Source organism: Mytilus galloprovincialis, chromosome 10, assembly GCF_965363235.1.
Source record: "Mytilus galloprovincialis chromosome 10, xbMytGall1.hap1.1, whole genome shotgun sequence".
Classification (NCBI taxonomy): Eukaryota; Metazoa; Mollusca; class Bivalvia; order Mytilida; family Mytilidae; genus Mytilus; species Mytilus galloprovincialis.
Genome location: NC_134847.1, coordinates 74,211,083 through 74,231,196, shown reverse-complemented (window position 1 = coordinate 74,231,196; position 20,114 = coordinate 74,211,083). Strand labels below are relative to the sequence as shown.

Below are 20,114 nucleotides of genomic sequence, written 5' to 3'. Positions count from 1 at the left end.
TATCGAAATAACTCTTTGTTCAATTTTATCACTATTTACAGGGTTACTATAGTTAATGTCAACTACCCACATATATGCTTACGGCATATTAGTTGTAATTTTCTTCCATGGACATCAATACTTACGTTTTTTAAAAGTTGCATTTCTGTAAATAACGACACTGCAATTTCCTGTAGGATCTCCTTTTAAGGCTAAAACTGTACCACTTTTATTATGAAGTTTTGAATAGAATGATATCCTAAAATAAAAAGCTCATATGCACTACTTTTTTCAAAGGTCAAACTATAGGGTTGTGTGGCATTTTTTCAATGTTTATATGTCCCGAACTTCTAAGAGTTTACACTAACACTAAATTCATTAACTACCCCTACCTTGAGTGTAGGATTCACCCAGATTTCAATATAGACAATATACGTATGTACATTTACTAGTAACATTCTCAAGTTATGTATTTATGAGATCATAACTGAGAACCAGTTAGTAAACAAAATTTATTGAAAATTATGAACGTACAACGAATACGTTACACAGCAACAAACGACAACCAATGAATAACAGACTGCCGATGTTTGACATGAACATACAGAATATGGCGGGTCTCAACTCGTTTGAAAGTACCAAACCTCCTCACCTGGGACAGCAGGGTAACAGTTCAACATAAGAAAACTATAAATCAGCTGACAAATGCGTAACTCAGCAGATGGATACAACCAAAATACATCTAAAAAAAACATAGACGTGGATGGGTACTTTTTAATCCCAACAACAAAAGCGTTTACTACAGTTCTGAGATCATTCGCAGTTATTTGCCAGTTGTCCGAATTCTGTACTTCTTACAGATAAGAATACTTGTATCCAAATGCATGTGTTTAAGTACAAGGACACAAACATCAACTGTTCCAATTAAGATATAATGGCTTGTGTGTCATAATTTAAAAGGGTTAAGGTGCATTAGCTACGAGATAGAAAAAAAAATTAATATAATTTAGCTTGGTCCAATCATTTATAAAAGTAAAATAATGAAATAATAACTCACTTTAAGCAGCCATTCTTGTTCAATATAGTCAAAATAAGAAATGAAAAAAAAATCACAAAAATACTGGACTACGAGGAAAATTCCAAACGGAAAGTCCCTAATCAAATCGCAAAATCAAAAACTTAAAGACATAAAACGAATGGATAACAACTGTCATATTCCTGACTTGGTACAGGAAAATTTATTTTTAAATTATTATTAAACCTCTCACTTGTATGGCAGTCACATCAAATGTCATTAAAATGACAACGATATTTGAACAAGACAAACAGATATAAAAGGTAAGTATGTCAAAAATAAGGGCACATCAGTCAACATTGTGTTATAATCTTAATCGCTTTTAAAATAAACAAGTATGTCACAAGGAAGCACAAAAGGCATATATTACGTATGAATTATTCATTTGCAAGTACATAATAAGTTTCGACCTTGTTAAATCCGTATTCATATGACCATTCATTTAACAAATTTAATAGAGATTGGTGACGCTTGTTTTCGTCTTGTTCAGCCATTAATAGGTAAAAATATGAACATTGAAAGTGAAACAAATGTTGACCATTTCGTAACGTTGACTGGTTCGCTCCACAAATGATAAATCTTTAAACTATAATTAACTTATTTCTTTTAACCTATAATATGAAATCAGACAGAACTTAAACAATCCAAATGCACGAGGACGCTGTTCTATTATATAATCATGTTTTGTTTATATCGGGTTAATGTGACCGTCAACTCTCTCCCAAGGTCATCTCGATATATAATTAGATGGCGGCCAGACTAACTTACTAACGAAATTATGATAAAAAGTATCGATTGTTTATTTCAGTCTTATTGTGACTTCAAATCGTTGAACATGATTATGACAGCTAATGATCCTTTTAAGATATCAAATTAAAATAAAACTTATTCAGCACTAGATATTCCTGTTTAAGCAAGGTGCTTGATTATGGGTGCTAGGATACATTTGAAATTGTTTAAATATTTTAATGCAAGTATGCGCTGAGAAATAATTACTTGCGAGAAAACCATGTTTTATTTGGATATCATCCACTTATAAAGTTAAAACTGACATATCGATTTTAATTACGCATTCAATTCATCAATTACATAGCGGTAAATTAAAGCAAAGTGCGGTTTACATATACGTTACCTCGCATATAACATGTGCGTTGTAATGAATAGGAGGATGTATTGTTTTGTATATGAAACATTGTTGTTTCAACAAAACTGTCATTCAAGGTCTACTTTGACTTGACGCCAGACATGTGGGTTTTACGAGTTGTTATAGTTTTATGTAAGTAGATTTTAGAGAAAATAACAAGTAATTAATGTTTTTATAATAATCGTGATTTTTTTACGCTTTACTGAAATTTGTTGACAACCTCTATTAAAAGTTGTTGCTGTACAAATATTGACAAAAATTACTATTGATTGATATTTATTTGTAATTAAAGAATGTAAAGGGATACATTAATGATGACATGAATATAGCGTCAATACGAATAGAACATGAGAGTTATCCAACTAAAAGCTTGATGTACATATTTGAACAATAAAAATGCGTTTACATCAGAAGAGTCAGTTTTTCCAGCTCAGTTCTTTCAGATTTTTCTTTCGTTGTACTGTAACACCATTGTCTTATATGAGGAGAGGAGTGAGTGCATATAAAAATGCTTATTCCACATCATGTCCGGTATCCCGTGCCATTAAAGCAACCTTTTATCAGAGGTTTTGTAGACTGCTGGCTTTCATGTTTTTCGTTAATTTTAGAATTACTCAGGCCATTTCTTTTCTCTTGTTGCATTTTGTCATGTTGTGGTCATTTTGTTTCCATCCTACTATATGGCACGGGATTTTCTCATTGTTGAAAACCATACGATATCTTATAGAAGGTTAGATCTTCGTTCCATGGATATGTGAAGTTTTTTCAGTTTTATTACATCTTATGTAAGAATGCTGGATTTTGATTGGTTTGTACCCAGTGTATTTTGCGCATATTCTAAGCATTATTTTAACAACTGTCGGTGAATTCGCCACAGATTCCGCTCTATGCGGTGGTATTTGCCATCTTGGATATTACTTTTTTACACTCGCGAGTCTCTTCCGCCACTATTATTCGGATGTATGACGTTACATAAAGACAGAGCTAACGCGTATAAGTACATGTATGATTTTCGCGGTATTGTAATAGTCTCTACTTATCCACCAAATTATGTATAAACATGTTTATGGATTACAGCTTACTGGGAAAAAAAATATATCTTTTACCTGTACAAAGAGTTTAAATCAAAATTTAGTCGGTGTTATTTAACAGATATATCATGTTATGGGTGGGTATTTTGGGAAAATACCATTCTTGGGACATATTTCCCTTGCCTAGTGGGTATTTCTCTCAAATCCATAACATGATATATCTGTTCAAAACAACTTAAAAAATCTTATATTTATAAGCAGTAAATCGGATATCCATGCGTTATGCAGTGCCAAGATTACAAATCACATACGCTTTGTCATAGAAATTGACCAAGTGGTCTAGGGTGCATAATTCAGTATGGGCACGACGACGCATGCTACAAAAGAAGTAAATTAGCAAAAATACCAAAATTCTGAGGAAAATTAAAAACAGAAGGTCCGTAATCAAATGACAAAAATCAAAATGCATGGGTTCATATTTTACAAGGGAAGTAACAAAATTTGCTATCTGCTGTAATTGTATTTTTGTCTATATTTAATTTGTTCTTATTCAGTTTATTCTAAATAAAAAGTAAAAAAAAAGGTAAAAAATAATAAATTGATCGCGCCCGAATCTTTCATTTTCGTCCGTCAGAAATTCAAAATCATAAATGTTTCCGAATTAATCAATTCTATCTTATGTCAACTAAGACCTGGACTTGGAGCCTTAGTTTCATAATAAATCATAAATTTAAAGATAAAAAGTTAAATTTGGAAAAATAATCTGCTAAAATTTATGTCAGTACCGAAATTTTGTCTACTGAGCTGATGATTTATATTCGACAAAAAAAAAGATTTATAAAGCAAATTAGAGACAGTGCGATAACAAGAAAACAGTTTAGATATGATATAAAATTAACTTGATTCAAACCTATACACATTGATGTCTTTATTTTGTGATTAATTGGTCATTTTTTAACTTAAAATGTTGATTTATCAAGGTGTCCCTCTTATGAATGATGCTAGCATATGGGGATCATGGGGCTCATGTACGAAGACATGTGGAATAGGAACACAAATTAGACAAAGACTAAATAGTACTGGTGACGTCTTAGAATCGGAAACACAATATTGTAATACACAGCCGTGTGCAGGTATGTTGCATTGATGGAAAATCATTGGTTACGAATTTCAACTTTAAATGTCATTTTACGTCTCTATTATCCTCCAATTACAAGCGAATGTATTTCAAACATACATTTGATTTTCGATAATACATTTCCATGTTTACTTAGTACTGAAAAACAGTTGCAGTATCTCACCTGTAAACACTTTTCAGTCTTAGGCCGTGTTCACATTGACCTAAATTCGGTGTTGTGTTAGTGTAACTCACACATAAACTAAACACAATTGCGTTCCCATTGATAAAACTCAATGTTTACATGTAGTTTAAATGATGTTTTATCTACACACAGTCGATAGTGAATGTAGGCCTTGTGTAGGTTAAGTGTAAACAAAACTAGGCATTTAGGACATTAGTTTTACCGTGTATATATTTAAGGAGGAAACTATTTTTGAGTAAAATTGATATTTTTGATAATTATTAGTATAGTTCTTTACAGAAATTGAGTCAGATTTTTTTTTCGCGCGTACGTTTTTATTCCTTTTTTCGATGCTGGTGATCAAATTCTTTTTTTTCAATATTTAACACTATAATGTATGGGGGAACTCTTGATTCAGAATATTTTTTTTATCATATGTATGACCATTTTTATTTTATCAAATTGGGGATCGGAATATTTCCATTCCCAACCCCCACCCCATCCCCACCCCCATTTTGAAGTCAAATGGTTGTTCCCTTATCGCTAGAAAAATTGTCCAAATATTTTGAATTTAGTTCTACGTAATGAACATTTAAATGACATATAGTTTACAAGTGGGAACATATCTTATGTACAGGTAGCTAAACAAGGTGTATAGATGTGAACAAATGTAATGTGAAACCAGTGTACACTACACTAAACTAATTGTAAACATGTTTACTCTACACGGCGTTTGGTGTGAATACGGCCTTAAACGGTAAGTTTAATCTAAACATCATATATTTAGAAATGTGATATACACTAACAAACGACACTCACTGAATTATCTTTTATATCGTCATTGTTATACAAATTATTTTTTTCGAAATACTAAAGATTTTCTTCTCCAGAATAAACTATCTTGGCTGAATTGCCGAAACCTTTTGTGAATTTTGAGCCCTCAATACTCTTCACTTCGTACTGTTCTTGGCATTTTCAGTTTTTGTTATTCTAGCGTCACTGATGAGTCTTTTTTAGACGAAACGCGCGTTTAACTTACAAAATTTCAATCCTTGAATTGATGATGACTTTATTTACAGGCTGAATGTTTGTCACATTTTCTGTAGTCCTATTATGATATATATTCATTCTTTTTAGTTGAAAAAACCTGCCGCTATTATTGGGATTGTAATGGTGATTACGGAACAGTTAAATGCCGAAATAATACTTGTCTTTGTACTGGAGGAGAGGGTTTTAATGTTGCTAACTGTTTTCGTAAGTCTATATATCTTAAAGTAAATTTACAATCTATAGCTTTTGTTAGTCTGTATATCTTTATGTGAATTTTACACAGTCTATTATCAATGTTATTTCAACTAATCGGGCGGAGCTTATGTTTTAATTTGCATAAGGACAGTCTATTTGAAGATCTATTGTGATAAGGATAATTGCCGTTATAATTATTATTGAATTGCAATCACCTATCAGTGTCACCAAACGCATATACAAAAGAACTGAGTGTATGATATGGGACGAATAACTGGACACTTCCTTGATGAGTTTATCTCAAAACTCCAGTCTATAGATGGACTTGTCTTTAATACGCGATCTTCTTAAACCCTGTCAAGGGAAATAAATCTAGTAACAAAGGCAAAAGAATTTAAGTAGCAACAACTTACACATGATATAATCTTTCACATTAAAAATGAAAATACAAGATTCAGAGCAACTGGTAGCCCACCAAAATACGAAATAGTTCTGATACATTTAATTAGCATAAACCATGACTTAGTTGGGTATCTATTTACAGTTAACGATAATTACCGTGGGACTTCAGGGGAGACCTGGCCTTCCTTCTAAACTGGCTAAAACGGATTTCGATCGTTGATTGGTCGCTATCATGTAGCTGTTTATCATAATTAATATAATAAAAAAAAAACATGATAAGAGATCTTATCCTGATTTAGAGTAATTTCTCGCGATTGGATTGGCTGATATTGTCCTAATAAATTTCAGTACAATTTTTATTACGTCAATTGGAATTATCTCCCTTATTTATTACGTCAATTGCAATTATCTCCCTTATACCATTGACCTAATAAAAGATAATAATTTTGGGTTGCTTAATAGTCCTATATTTTTTTTTCAAAGTTTTAGATTAAAATCTAAAATATATTTGGTTGATATTGTCCTAATATTGAATTTGAATATAATAATATGTAATATAACAAAATCAGGATAAATCGTTACACAGTGTTCAATTGTCATAATACGGAATTTATTGACTCGATAAATTCTCGTATTAGGACAATTGCACACTGTGTAACTAATATTATCAATTAAGGTACATAACCACCCAAATGAATTAGAACCCTAGGCCTATTAAGAACTCATTTATAACTGACCAAAGTAAATAATAGTAAGATCATGCATATAACTTTATTCTTATACACCCATCTGTGTTTAGCTTCAGCAGAGATATAATTACAACAATTATAGATATTTGCAATGTATACCAAACAAGGGAAAGATGTTACAAAAATAACTAACCAAGAGGACAAACACTAGTCTTGATATTTTTTAAATACGAACAAAGCTTCCTCGTATAACGATGTTTTACAACATATGAGGTTAATAAGTCTTTAAGCTTTTGATTTTCCTGCAACAATGAGCTAATCCTTTACGGCAAAGTCAGTAGCAGTCTAGATCTTTGCTTAAATCTGCAAGCTGTGAGACAGATTGGCAATAAATGTGATATACTGATTATATGAATAAAGAAAAATAATTAAGTGGTATATTGCAACATCATACCTCCTATACATTTCTAGGAATATGACTGGTTAAACGCGTCTGCGCGGAAACAGTGTATATTCCATATTAGGTTAGTAGGGAGGCTTGGTTTATTTCAATGCCCTGCTAGTAGTTGAGTTATGGCTTTGGCACTATTTGATTATTTAAAGTTATTGAAAGTTCTTTTTAATCTTGTTATAGCAAGGTTGTTGATATTAAATTGTTATTGTTGACATTTTTTTTGTACAGACCAATGAAAGTAGGTTGTTAAAATTGAACACTTAAACACTTTAATATAAAAATAGATAGATGTGGTATGACTGCAAACAAGACAACTCTAGTATAAAGCTAGTCGGTAAGATAAATTCGTTACATAGTGTGCTGGTGACCTAATACGATATATACATGGTCGTTCTCACCCCATGTGGAATTTACTGAACCCGTATATATCGTATTAGTCACTAACATACTATGTAACTAATATTATTTAGATTGTTTTAATAAATAAAAAAAATAGGATTTGTTTTTCTATTCAACAAGCCATACAAGGGGAAATGACTCTTTTAGTAAAATTTCATAAAGGAATGTTGAAGTAAATTTTCATTTATACGTGTAGCAAGAAGTTAGGTGACTCTATTTGTTTCTTTCTTTTTCTTCCATCTTATTATAAAACCAATTATCTCATATTTTTCTTTCGTCTATTTATTTTTATTCAAGTTTTTTTTTAATGAATAATCTTAATAAAAGAAGTTAATTGTGTATGACTTGTATCTTGAAAATATTACACTGATCCTTACTCTTAAGTATGTGTAGGAAACTTCAATCTATGTAAATATGATCCATCTTGATTTATTGACGCATACTGATCCCCTTATTACCAAAGAGGAAATACTGGATAAGCATAGGTCTGTTCTATGTTCCTTCGGGATTTCAACCAAAGATGAAGAACTGGATCTTCCATCACTGTATTAGATACCTAGCCTATATAAGTGTCTTTAGAAAGAACAGTATATTGTTGTGTCTTCTAAATGCTCGACATACATTTTTCTAAATTATTAACATATAATTTATCAGCAATCAAAGCCAGGCTTCAAAGTTATTGTGAAACTGCCTATTCTAGAGGTGGCGTGATTCAGCTGTGGATACTAACAAATTCCAAAGATCTTTAAGAGTACATACAATCTAAGATACTTTCATCTTGCAATAATATTAAAACATTTGACTGTTCTACACTTTACACAAGTATTCCCCATTTCAAACTAAAAGACAAACTGAAAGAGTATGTTTCATAAAAGAATGGCCAACGTGAATACAAGCATTCACTCTGATTCAAACAAAAAAAGAAAATGACATTATGAAGATGCTTGATTTATTGATTGACAACATATTTGTAACGTTTGGATGACTTGTTGTTCAACAGATTGTCGGCATTCCAATGGGAACAAATTTTGCCCTTCTTCTTATCGACTTTCTATGGAAGAAGGGTTGCTGCTCACAAAGAAGCTATCAAAGCAAGATTTAAAAATGGTTAAGTTGAAATCATCCTTTCGTACTTTCGTAATTTTACGGATGCAATCACGAGTTGGTTGACCGTTATGATATAATCGTTTCACTGATGTTATCTGATATTTTCCATATGTCGTAACTACAATCCCCTTCCATTTTCACGAATGTGACCTAACGAACTGGACTATTTACCGGGTTTGTATTACCATGAGCAACACGACGGGTGTCAAATGTAGAGCAGGATCTGCTTACCCTCCGGAGCAGCTGATACCACCCCCAGTTTTCGGTTGGGTTCATGTTGCTTAGTCTTTGGTTTCTAGTTTGTTTCTTGTGTACTAATATTTGTCTGTTTGTCTTTTTCTATTTTAGCCATGGCGTTGTCAGTGTATTTTCGAGACTATGAAAGAGGAACGAAAGATCCAAAGGGACAGTCAAACTCATAAATCTAAAACAAACTGACAACGCCATGGCTAAAAACTAAAAAGACAAACAGAAAAACAATAGTACACATGACACAACATAGAAAACTGAGTTTGACTGTTCCTCGGGCATCTTTCTTCTCTCTTTTATTTGTTTTATATTAATATTGTTAGTGTGTATGTTTGTTTATGTAAACATCTAAAACTAGTGTTCCATTTTTTATAACATGTTTTTAAATATTTGTGAATTTTAATATATTTTTCAGCCCAAAAAGGAACCTGCGCTATTCTGAAAAACCCTCCAACGTCCATTGGATATAAAGATCCTTCTGTTAAATATCCAAGGTACAATAGATATCACCTTTACAGCTGTACAACAAATGACAACCCGAAATATGAAGTTCATGTAGTTAGCCTCCCGGAATGTTTTACCGCTGAATGTTTTAACAAAACGAATACAAATGAAATATCCATTGTACCACGAGGTCCTGTAGTCAAGCCAATTATCCTCGTATTGACATCTAATTCACATTTAACTACACACAGCTGGAAGATCGAAACGCCTGTTGGAATTAACAAAGTGATGTTTGGAGTAAGATTTTTTTATATAATTTTTATTAAGGTCTGCTTTCTACCATGAATTTATTTTTATTTACATGTAGTTATAATTCTTCACTTTTTACAGCCATAATGAAAAGTAAACTTTATGAAGGACAGGTGGATCTTTATAACTTAAACGGAATTAAACACATGGCTAGTTATAAAAGGTATATTAACTGCATTCAGTCACGAATTGTAAAATAGATGAAAAGCAATTGATCAAGTCCTTTTGTAACCGACAAATTTTGAGGCAGATTGGCATATAGTGTGTAAGATTGTTTATTTGAATAGAATTTAAGTTATTCATTGCATAATCTATACGGTTTAAACACATAAGGAAAAAGGTTCATAAATGATCTAGCTAATGTGGTAAGCTACAAGTCTTGCATAATTGCCTGACAAATACCACGATGATCATTAGTGTTTATAATATTTTTGGAAAAAAAAACATGGTAAAATCTACATTTTGGCAAAGTATGAGAAAAGTCTACCAGAGGGAATACATGCTGATGACCCACTTCAATACGTTCTAGTTTTTGTAAATGTTCTATTTAGAATGTGTTGATTATTATAATTTGTCTACATCGAGCTATATTGAATCTGTTGCCAAATATTGATATTACTGTTATGTTTCCGCCACAATTGTCTTTCGGTGTATAGTGGTTTTGCAAGATGCTAAACAACGTACATAATATGATTGATTGCATATGGTATCGTTCAGTCATTGCGCTTTTGAAACTGACCGATCAATCGTTTAAAATTACGACACAATTATTTCACCACTTTGCTTGTTATATCTTCAGGATCTTACGAGCAAGTTTGATCGAAGTGGTCTGAAGACTCCTTATATGATTTATTTCCCTTTCTGTATACAAAAGAAGTTAAATGTAATAGTAACTTGTAAACCATTAGTGTTAGATGCCTATGGTCTTTTTAATTCAGATCCTTTGTACAAAAAAAAAAGAAAATAGGGACAGGGTCAGATTCAATTTTTTTTTTTTTTTCCTTAACACTGCTTCTTTTCAATAAACGTATAAAAAATCGACTAAATATACTTTACTAAACTGGGTTTTGTCCCCTCTAATACTCAAAATAAGCTGTAGTAGAATATAACTTATTTCTCTTACAAAGAGGAGATTGAGGATCCTTTGAAAAGAGATCGTTCGGTTCATTGACCTTGAAATTAAGTTTAAGGTAAATGTAAAGTGCTGTTTCTGTTATTTTCTTCATTGATATTTTGCTGTGACATGAAAAATATTTACCACTGAAGTTTTATAGAACTTCATTTTTCTTTTTTGTTTACTTTTTTCCTTTTTCTGTATAATTTATTTTAAAATAACATACTTTTTCCATTTAGTGTTTCTATAACCAATATGACCATTATACGAACAGGTAAAATTGGGTGTATGTTATAATGTTACATAATTTAAAAGACTTTTTTTTATTTTAAATAGAAAATTAAACGAAATTTAAAAGCATATGAATTTGTCATTTATGTTTGTCATTAAATATTTAAAGCAAAATCCAGCTTTTAAAAAATCTATATTGAAATTAAAACAAAAATATGTTATTGTATGCATTTCAACATTACATACCGCCAATACTTATCAACAGAGCTATTGGTCATGGATTGGTATGATATAGTTGAGTTGGTTTGCTTAACACAATTCCTTTTCGACTGGGTTCACTGTCAGGATTTTGTATGATAAAATGAATTTACATGTTAATTGTAAATAATGAGAAAAGGTAGCATGTTGAAGTTAAAAAAAAACTGTCAACAAAGCTACAATACAGGCATTTCAACCTACTCAACCAAATTTTTAGAATATTTCCGCAGGGATCAAGTGTCTACCCTGTGTCATTTTAAAAGTAAATGGACTGGATAATTAACACACGCTTAGCTTCTTTAGCGCAAGGTCTGATAAAATAACGTTATTTTCAAATGCATACTTATTACAGAGATTTTCAACAGTTGAAAATAAATCGTCATCAAAATGTGATTTTCGAGTATTTCAAAAATTAAATTTAAAAACTGGAGATGGAACTGACAAAGAAACATCAGAACTGCTTAGATCTGTTTACGACGATTATGGGCCTATAACATCGGTTACTGCATACAGGTTTCATAGAGTTGCATCAGTATTTAAAATAATACTTAGCGTTGGAGGTAACCCACTTCAAGTCTTACCTCATGGATACACAGTAAGTGATTTTTTTTATATAGATAAGACCCCTGGTTTCCCTGTTTGAATTGTTTTACACTAGTCATATTTGGGCACTGTATACCATAAATACTTCGATGTTAGCCAAGGCTCCGTGTTAGATTTATACTTTGAACTATAATTGCCGTAGTTTTACACCACATTCTGACTTGGATGGAGAGTTGTCTCATAGACACTCATACCACATCTTTTTATTTTTATTTTACAAATTCAAAGTACAAAAAACGAACATATTAGATACTACGAATAATTCTGTGGTTCGAACGTTTGAGATATACATTATCTAGGAAATTCTTTTAAATTTGTCTGTCATTAAGATTACTCACACCTTAAGAGAATTGCTCTATTCAAAAAAGATAAACTGACAACTCATATCTTTTCAAACAATCAATTTGTCGCTTCTATAAAATCTTTATAAGCGTACATTAATCATATATCAAACCAACTACTCAAACTGGCAAATAAAATCATGATGTTGATATACGATCTTCAACAATAGACTGTGAAAAAGTGTGGCAAGTTCTTAACATCCAACTTGTCAACTTGTCCTGAAAATGAATAAACATTGACGGAAACTTAAAAAAGCTTAATGTCGTGCAGCGAGTATTTGTTTTAATCTTAAATAGGAACATGTATTGTATTACAGATCTTAAATTAAATACAAACACGATAAATAAGTCAAGGTAACAAACTAAACTATAAGAGAATCGAATTAATTCCCCAAAAAAAACGAGACCAGTTGCCTTATCATGTTGAGCGTCTCTTTCTGTTCATAAAGGACATGTAAATAAACTCATCATAGATAGCAGGATTGAAATTTTGTATTTGCGCCAGACGCGCGTTTTGTCTACAAAAGACTCAGCAGTGACACACGAAGAAATAATAGTTAAAAATGCCTAATGAATACGAAGTTGAAGTTGAGGACCAAAAAATCCTGAACCCATGCTGCTGGGTTAAACTAGCTTTAAAAGTTTATATTAGAATTGATTTACGTTTTTTGATTGATTTAAGCTTTCCAATTGATATTTTATCGTGTGTTTTTTTCTATGTTGTGATGTTGTGATACTATTGTTTCAGAAAAAGGCAGAAGGTTTGGTACCATTAAAACGGTTAATCCCGCTGCAAATGTTTGCACCTGTCTTAAGTCAGGAATCTGATGTACGGTAGTTGTCGTTTGTTTATGTAATTTAGACGTGTTTCTCGTTTCTCGTTTTTTTATATATATTAGACCGTTGGTTTTTCCGTTTGAATGGTTTTACACTAGTAATTTTGAGGCCCTTTATAGCTTGTTGTTCTGTGTGAGCCAAGGCTCCGTGTTGATACCGTACATTGACCTATAATGGTTTACTTTTATAAATTGTAATTTGGATTTGTCTCATTGGCACTTATACCACATCTTCCTATATCTATATCTACAAATACCTGAATGAGATTGGTAATTATAATTTTGTCCTTGGTTAAGACTTAGATAGACTATGACACCGAAACTACTTTCGTAACCTATATACACACTCAGTTAAATTTGACAGTGATCTACCCACACAGTCATAGGGTCCTGCAATTCTAAGCAAGTATAAATTGAAAACAAACTACAGATGTGTTACTAATGGTCAAATGAATAACACAAACAAATAATGCATTAGAGATAAAAGAAAAACACAAAGGCTCTCAAGCTGGAGATATATATTATTCATATATCCCTGAGCGTCTGGCGTACATATTTTTAGTTATGTTTCTATGATTAGTTTATCCATGAAAAATGATTGCTCACTTCGACAATAAAATGAATAGTTTTTAAAACATCGTGTCACCCTCTTGCTGCCAGCGATAAACATGTCCATTTGTTTAATTATCAAACTTCTTATCATTGTTGTATCTTTTCAAATAAAATACCGAAAATTAAACCGTGTTATGATCCTCTTTAATAGGTCCACAATGTAACTTCATTGGGGCATTACTTTATATATCGAATGATGTCATTGTTGATCCTGTTACGCGTCACAGACGTCCAGCTAGTCATATTTTCTTGTACATCAAGAGAGTTAACAACAACTCAAGACTTAATCGAGATATCTTATTCATTATTTCATAATTTAAATTAATAACTTGTGTATTCCATAGTACAAGGTATCAAGCAATTGTACTGAAGGAATGCTGGACTGTCCATTGATGAATCCCCAAACAACAGCCATTTCGTCAAGTAAGTGTCTAGTTTCAACGATTCACTCGGATATAGATATAGATATATGGCAATTCCGGGGGTCTTCATCCGATTGACACTAAACTTGCAAAAGTGGAGCGTCTGTTTGGCTGTGTGGGTGTATAATTCGTAGTCAGAATGGGGACCTTAATTATGGTTCCTCAAGCTATGATTATAAAGCCAAGCTCACTGCACATGGAGAACCCAACAAGTCTCCGAGGTATCGATATCGTATGTGGCTTCCTCTCTCCGTATCATATTGTTATACATTTGCATTTCAAATTAGCGCCTTTATCACTGGTTACTTACTGTTACAAGCCCTGTTTACTCTATCACTTTTTCATTTGTTCTCATGAACACGCATGATATATTTGACATCCTTGGCTTTCATATGTTTAAGAGCGTTGCTGATAAATGTATATCCAGAAAAATTCGTGGACGGTTTCTTATTTATTAAGTGTTATTTTCATGAACACTTTTTTTGACGATTAACTAGCATTAGAGTGTATTTGGCAGAATGATTATGAAATCTCACGATAATCATCACGGCTCAGAAGTCATTGCTTCAGTATTGACAATATTTATTAAAAAAAAATATTAACAGCAATATTATTATAAATTCCACATTCTTCGTACATATTATTTATTTCTAACCTATGTCTTTGACTCTGGAATAATTAGAAAGTTCACATAGCTTTGATGCATGCGAAAAATGGTATTAGTTAAAGGGTTGAGATTATTCTCAAAATGAAAATAAAACCTTATAAATTTTCTTTGTAAAGAGCGATTTCTGTATCTAATTCGAGTTTTTAATTTATCTTTAATTAATTAAGGAAATAAACACACTTTTCAGAAGAACTTTCAATGTATTTATAAATGTTTATTTATTTGTTTGACAGGTGTCCAAACATATTCTTGGACTCAATGGTCATCCTGCACAAAAACATGTAACATTGGAACACAAAGTCGCTGCAGATATAACAATGCACTTCAGAAAATTGAGTACGAAGAGCAGTATTGCAACACTCAGTACTGTCCAGGTATTTGGAATCATTTTTTGTTCTTAGTTAGTAGACTACGGTTTTCAGAAATAACGACAACTTAACTTAAACTCGCAGCATGTGTATATATTGAAACCCACCACCTAATTGATTGTGGGGGTACTCAATTTTTAATAACATTTAAAGGAATTAAATACTATTAGCATAAGTCATAGTTAGTAATGTGTAACAACACCTTATGAAGGAAAGCATTGTACGTTGGTAATCTTTTGTTCCGTTGTAAACATTCTTACATTTATATTAAACATTATATCATGACCATGCTGACTATTGGGAAGGCAGATAAAAAGAAAATGTAGGCTTGCAGAGAATAAAGCAATCGATTGCAGAGAAGATGTTTTAATTTTGAACAGATTAAAACAGTTACTTATACGAGAATTGTAAAAGTTGAACATGAATATCTAAATAAGTAAATGATAAGGACTTGTTTGTATATGCAAACAGTTTAGACATAGATGTTCGTGTAAGGTTTTTATGTATCGCTTTGCCACAAATAGTATTAGAATGTAGCTCTTAGTAGTTCAATCATGATGCCCAACTGTTTTATCAATTTAAATTGTACAGGTGTAGATCTAAGCTGCAATACAACTAACGATTGTCTAAGACAAACAGGATGGAGTTCTGCCTTCATGAACACTGAATGCAAAAACAATGTCTGCCGATGCTCGCTTGAAGATAAATATAACAAGCATAATTGTTTCGGTAAGTTCTAATTTGAAAATTTTCAATATTATTTCCAATAATTCAATCACGTGCCGAAGTGAATATCAGTTTTTCAAAAGTCAATAAAACCACATATTTGCCGAAACAAAAGATAGTAACTGTTTTATTCCATATTCCGAGAGAAATGTATGTTATGGACGTTATTAACCAAAACAAATTGTATTTTTAACGTTTTTAACCAAATTTATACACGTAAAAGCATACTTTATCCGCAGGGGAATATACTTATTTATTCAACCACCATTCATATAGAAAAACCTACAAAAGTTTCATAGATATGGAATAAATATATATATTTGAATTTTGGGTCCTCAAGGCTCTTCAACTTTGTATTTGTTTGACTTTACTAATATTTTGATCTGAGCGTCACTGATGAGTCTTATGTTGACGAAACGCGCTTCTGGCGTATTAAATTATAATCCTGGTACCTTTGATAATTATTGATAAAATGTTGAATAATTCCAATTACCTACGTATTTTTTTTTCAAACAAAGCAAAATAGCAATAGTCATTTTTATCGCAGTTTTTCGGAATCTGTGGTTTTCGCTGAACACGAATGTATTTGACTAAACACATTAACTGTTTGAAGTCAAGCTACACTGATAATTATCAAGTGAAGACAATCGAATCTTGCGTCCAAACTTATAAACCTGCTATTTTAGACCTATTTGGTTAGTTTACGGGTAGTATGTCTAATTTGGTATGACTCATTAGAGGGGGAAAAGAAGAAGGATTGTGGGTATTTGACATGGATCAATTTCTAAATAGGTGAAGTTGGAAACTGTGTTATACGGAAGGAACCTCAAACAGCACTCGGATACAAAGATCCTTCAGATACATATCCATATCCCATTTTAGAACTTGAAAGCTGCACAACGAATGACAACTCCGTTTATGAATTACATGTTATCAGTATTTTTGGACTCGACGAGATCTATGAGGTTTCCATTAAACCACGTGGTCCTGTCAGTAAACCCATAATACTCGTTCTGATATCGTGCTCTTCAGTCCATTGGCGATTAGAAACACCTGTCGGATTGTACAAAGTGTTGATTGTGGTAGGTGAAAGAGGACTCTAAGTCAGTTAGAATATGTTTACAAGAAAAAAAACGTATACGAGTAACCTGCTCGTGAAGTGGTACCTGTATTTAAGAATACGCAAAATTAGTTAGGTTATTGTTTTCTTTATAAATTAAACTATGGCTATAAATATATTGATAGTGAAATTCCTAGAAAGAAAAATGAAAATACAAAGGGACTCTCAAAATCATAATTCGAAAATTGCCACTTACATGATACCAAAGACAAAATCAATAAATTGAACACTTTATACATTTAATGCATCAAACTTACTTTTTTTAATTTACCATTTAGGTACGGTTAAAGCCAAATGTTTGAAAACTAATGATGTTTTAGAACCATAACATTTCAATTGATAAAGAAGAAAAATGAATTAAAAAATAACTTAATTTATGTAAGGTCAATTTGCCTGTAGCAGTTGAAACATTTTTTTCTGAATAATTTTTGATTTATAGACGGACCAGTTTACAAAAGTTTGTTATAAATTATGTCCATTACCGAAGAATTGTCTACTGAGCTGAGGATATCTACAGTGGCTATTAGTCCAGAAGCAGTTGTATTAATCCAGTGCTGTTAAAAATGAAAAACAGGACTCTATAAATGTCAACAGCAGAGACACTGAAGTGCAACAAAAAACAAACGACAATGCAACACACACACACACACACACACATAAACGAACTATAAGATAACAACTGCCATTTTACTGAGTTGGTACAGGACATTTTAAGAAGGAAATGGTGGGTTGAACCTGGTTTTGTGGCTAGCCAAACTTCGCGCTTTTATGGCAATGTTAAAATTGGTAACGTTATTGTTAATAAATTAAACTCTGAACAGTGACATATTTGGTTTAATTAAATTAATGTTTATATTACAGAATGTAATTATTTATGAACAAAATGGTTAAAGCGCCGCATTTAAGAGTGATCGTAGAACAATGAGGAACTGAAAAATCATAGGTACCAGGATAAAACTTATGTATAAAAAAGAAGATGTGGTATGATTGCCAATGAGACAACTCTTCACAAGACTAAAATGACACAGAAGTTAACAACTATAGGTACCTTCAACAATGAGCAAAGCCCATACCGCATAGTCAGTTATAAATGGACCCAAAATGACAATTTTCCTGTGTCATCTTCAAAAACACACAAGTGAAGCTCGGATCAAAAAAGAACCCAACTTCCTACAAACAAATTAATATAGTATCTACGTAACAGATATTTTGTTTCTATTTTGTTTTATAGGGATGTCGCTATAGCAATACAACAGTTGAAAAGAATTCATCATCAAAATGTAGTTTTGAAGCAACACAACGATCCGATATAAGACACTTTTTTCCTAGAGGTGACGTGCCTGATTTGACCAAATTATCAATTGAGTTTGGACCTATAACTTCATATACCAGATATCTTAAAATATTCTCGAAAACTACACCACGGATAATACTTGAAGTTGGAGGATCCCCACTTCAGGTTTTAACCAGAGATTATACGGTAAGATAAAATAAAATGCTCGATCATAAATTCAAAATATGATTTTCGTTCTTACTTAATTGAATAAATATTGGTCACTATATTCCTTAATTTTGAGTTATCTATTTGTTATATTTATAATTTAGTATATTCGGATAGTTCTTACCTGTTTAACTCTTCAACACTGTTAACATCCGTAATCTTTATCGAGATAATACGTACAAATTTCGATCTATCAATATCTTTTGATTATCTTGGCTTAAAAATTAGAAAAAAAGTAAAGTCACTAAAATACTGAACTCCGAGAAAAATTCAAAAGGGAAATTCCCTAATCAAATTGCAAAATCAAAAGCTATAACACTTCAAACGAATGGATAACAACTGTCATACTCCTGACTTGGTACAGGCATTTTCAAATATAGAAAATGGTGGCTTGAACATGGTTTTATAGCTAGCTTAACCTGAAAATTGAAAGATTAATTAAAAAATATCGTAACTATTCCTTTTTATGTTTTATACATACAAAAAGTACGATGTCGATTTAAATTTAAAAAAGGGAATAAAATATATTTTGAATAAATGAGAGATGAAAAAAACGAGATCAAAGTTTATGTTTTGCCTTTTATTTCAACAATGAAAGAAATATCATATTTGTGTTATTTTTATGTGAAAATACCTCAAAGGTTGTTGTTAAGACAAAAATTCAAAGCACCAAAATAAATACTCCATTTCAGCATATTGAATTTTGCTTTTTTAAATTATGAAATCGAAAGCTTAAAAATATAACCATTTTGCATATAATAAAAATTCGAGCATTTTTGTCGATATAATATCGAAAGAGAAAAACGTAAAACGCTTGGGTTTTTTTAAGTTGAAAAGTCCGGATAATTACAATGTGCTTTTAACAAAACGAGTAAAAAATGACAAGTAATGAATAAAACGTAGGAATATTAAACGCAGAAACGTGAAAATAATCAACCAACAATTGTTTCATGATTAATTGTAATATTGTATTTTTTTGGTAAATCCTTTACTGATGCAGGATCTAATTAAAATTTTGAAAAAAAATACAAATTATTTTAGCAACTCTTTAACCAATCTGATACAATACATGGCGACAACTGGATAAGAAATAAACGAAATTGACAAAACTAATGTGATTCGTTGTTCAATGAAATTCAACATAATTTTAGGTCCTTTTCCCCAATTATTTTTTACTTTATTGAGATTGTTTAATCACACTTAAGAATTGCCATAAGGACATTTAATATATTGGACAATTGATACGGTGCTTTTTGTCCGCAATTTGCTTTTTGTCCGATTTTGCTTTTTGTCCGATAATTTTGCTTTTTGTCCGACACTTTTGCTTTTTGTCCGTTGCTTTTTGTCCGTTTCGCTTTTTGTCCTATAATTTCGCTTTTTGTCCGACACTTTTGCTTTTTGTCCGTTGCTTTTTGTCCGTTTTGCTTTTTTTCCGATAATTTAGCTTTTTGTCCGACACTTTTGCTTTTTGTCCGTTGCTTTTTGTC

General features: G+C 31.7%; 1 protein-coding gene across 2 annotated transcripts in view; it reads left to right on the top strand.

The window, feature by feature from the left end:
* Positions 1-2,200: 2,200 nt before the first annotated feature.
* The window catches only part of LOC143048363 (uncharacterized), a 37,712-nt gene continuing 19,798 nt past the window's right edge, over positions 2,201-20,114 (top strand). The window contains exons 1-10 of one of the 2 annotated variants that reach the window (XM_076222016.1): positions 2,201-2,330; positions 4,210-4,362; positions 5,668-5,784; positions 9,491-9,816; positions 11,784-12,026; positions 14,168-14,246; positions 15,146-15,286; positions 15,872-16,009; positions 16,799-17,088; positions 18,358-18,606. In XM_076222016.1, coding sequence (XP_076078131.1) covers positions 2,300-2,330; positions 4,210-4,362; positions 5,668-5,784; positions 9,491-9,816; positions 11,784-12,026; positions 14,168-14,246; positions 15,146-15,286; positions 15,872-16,009; positions 16,799-17,088; positions 18,358-18,606 — 1,767 coding nt within the window. In that variant the 5' untranslated portion in view covers positions 2,201-2,299. The remainder of the gene's footprint in view (positions 2,331-4,209; positions 4,363-5,667; positions 5,785-9,490; positions 9,817-11,783; positions 12,027-14,167; positions 14,247-15,145; positions 15,287-15,871; positions 16,010-16,798; positions 17,089-18,357; positions 18,607-20,114) is intronic. The other variant, XM_076222017.1, reaches the window with a different exon arrangement.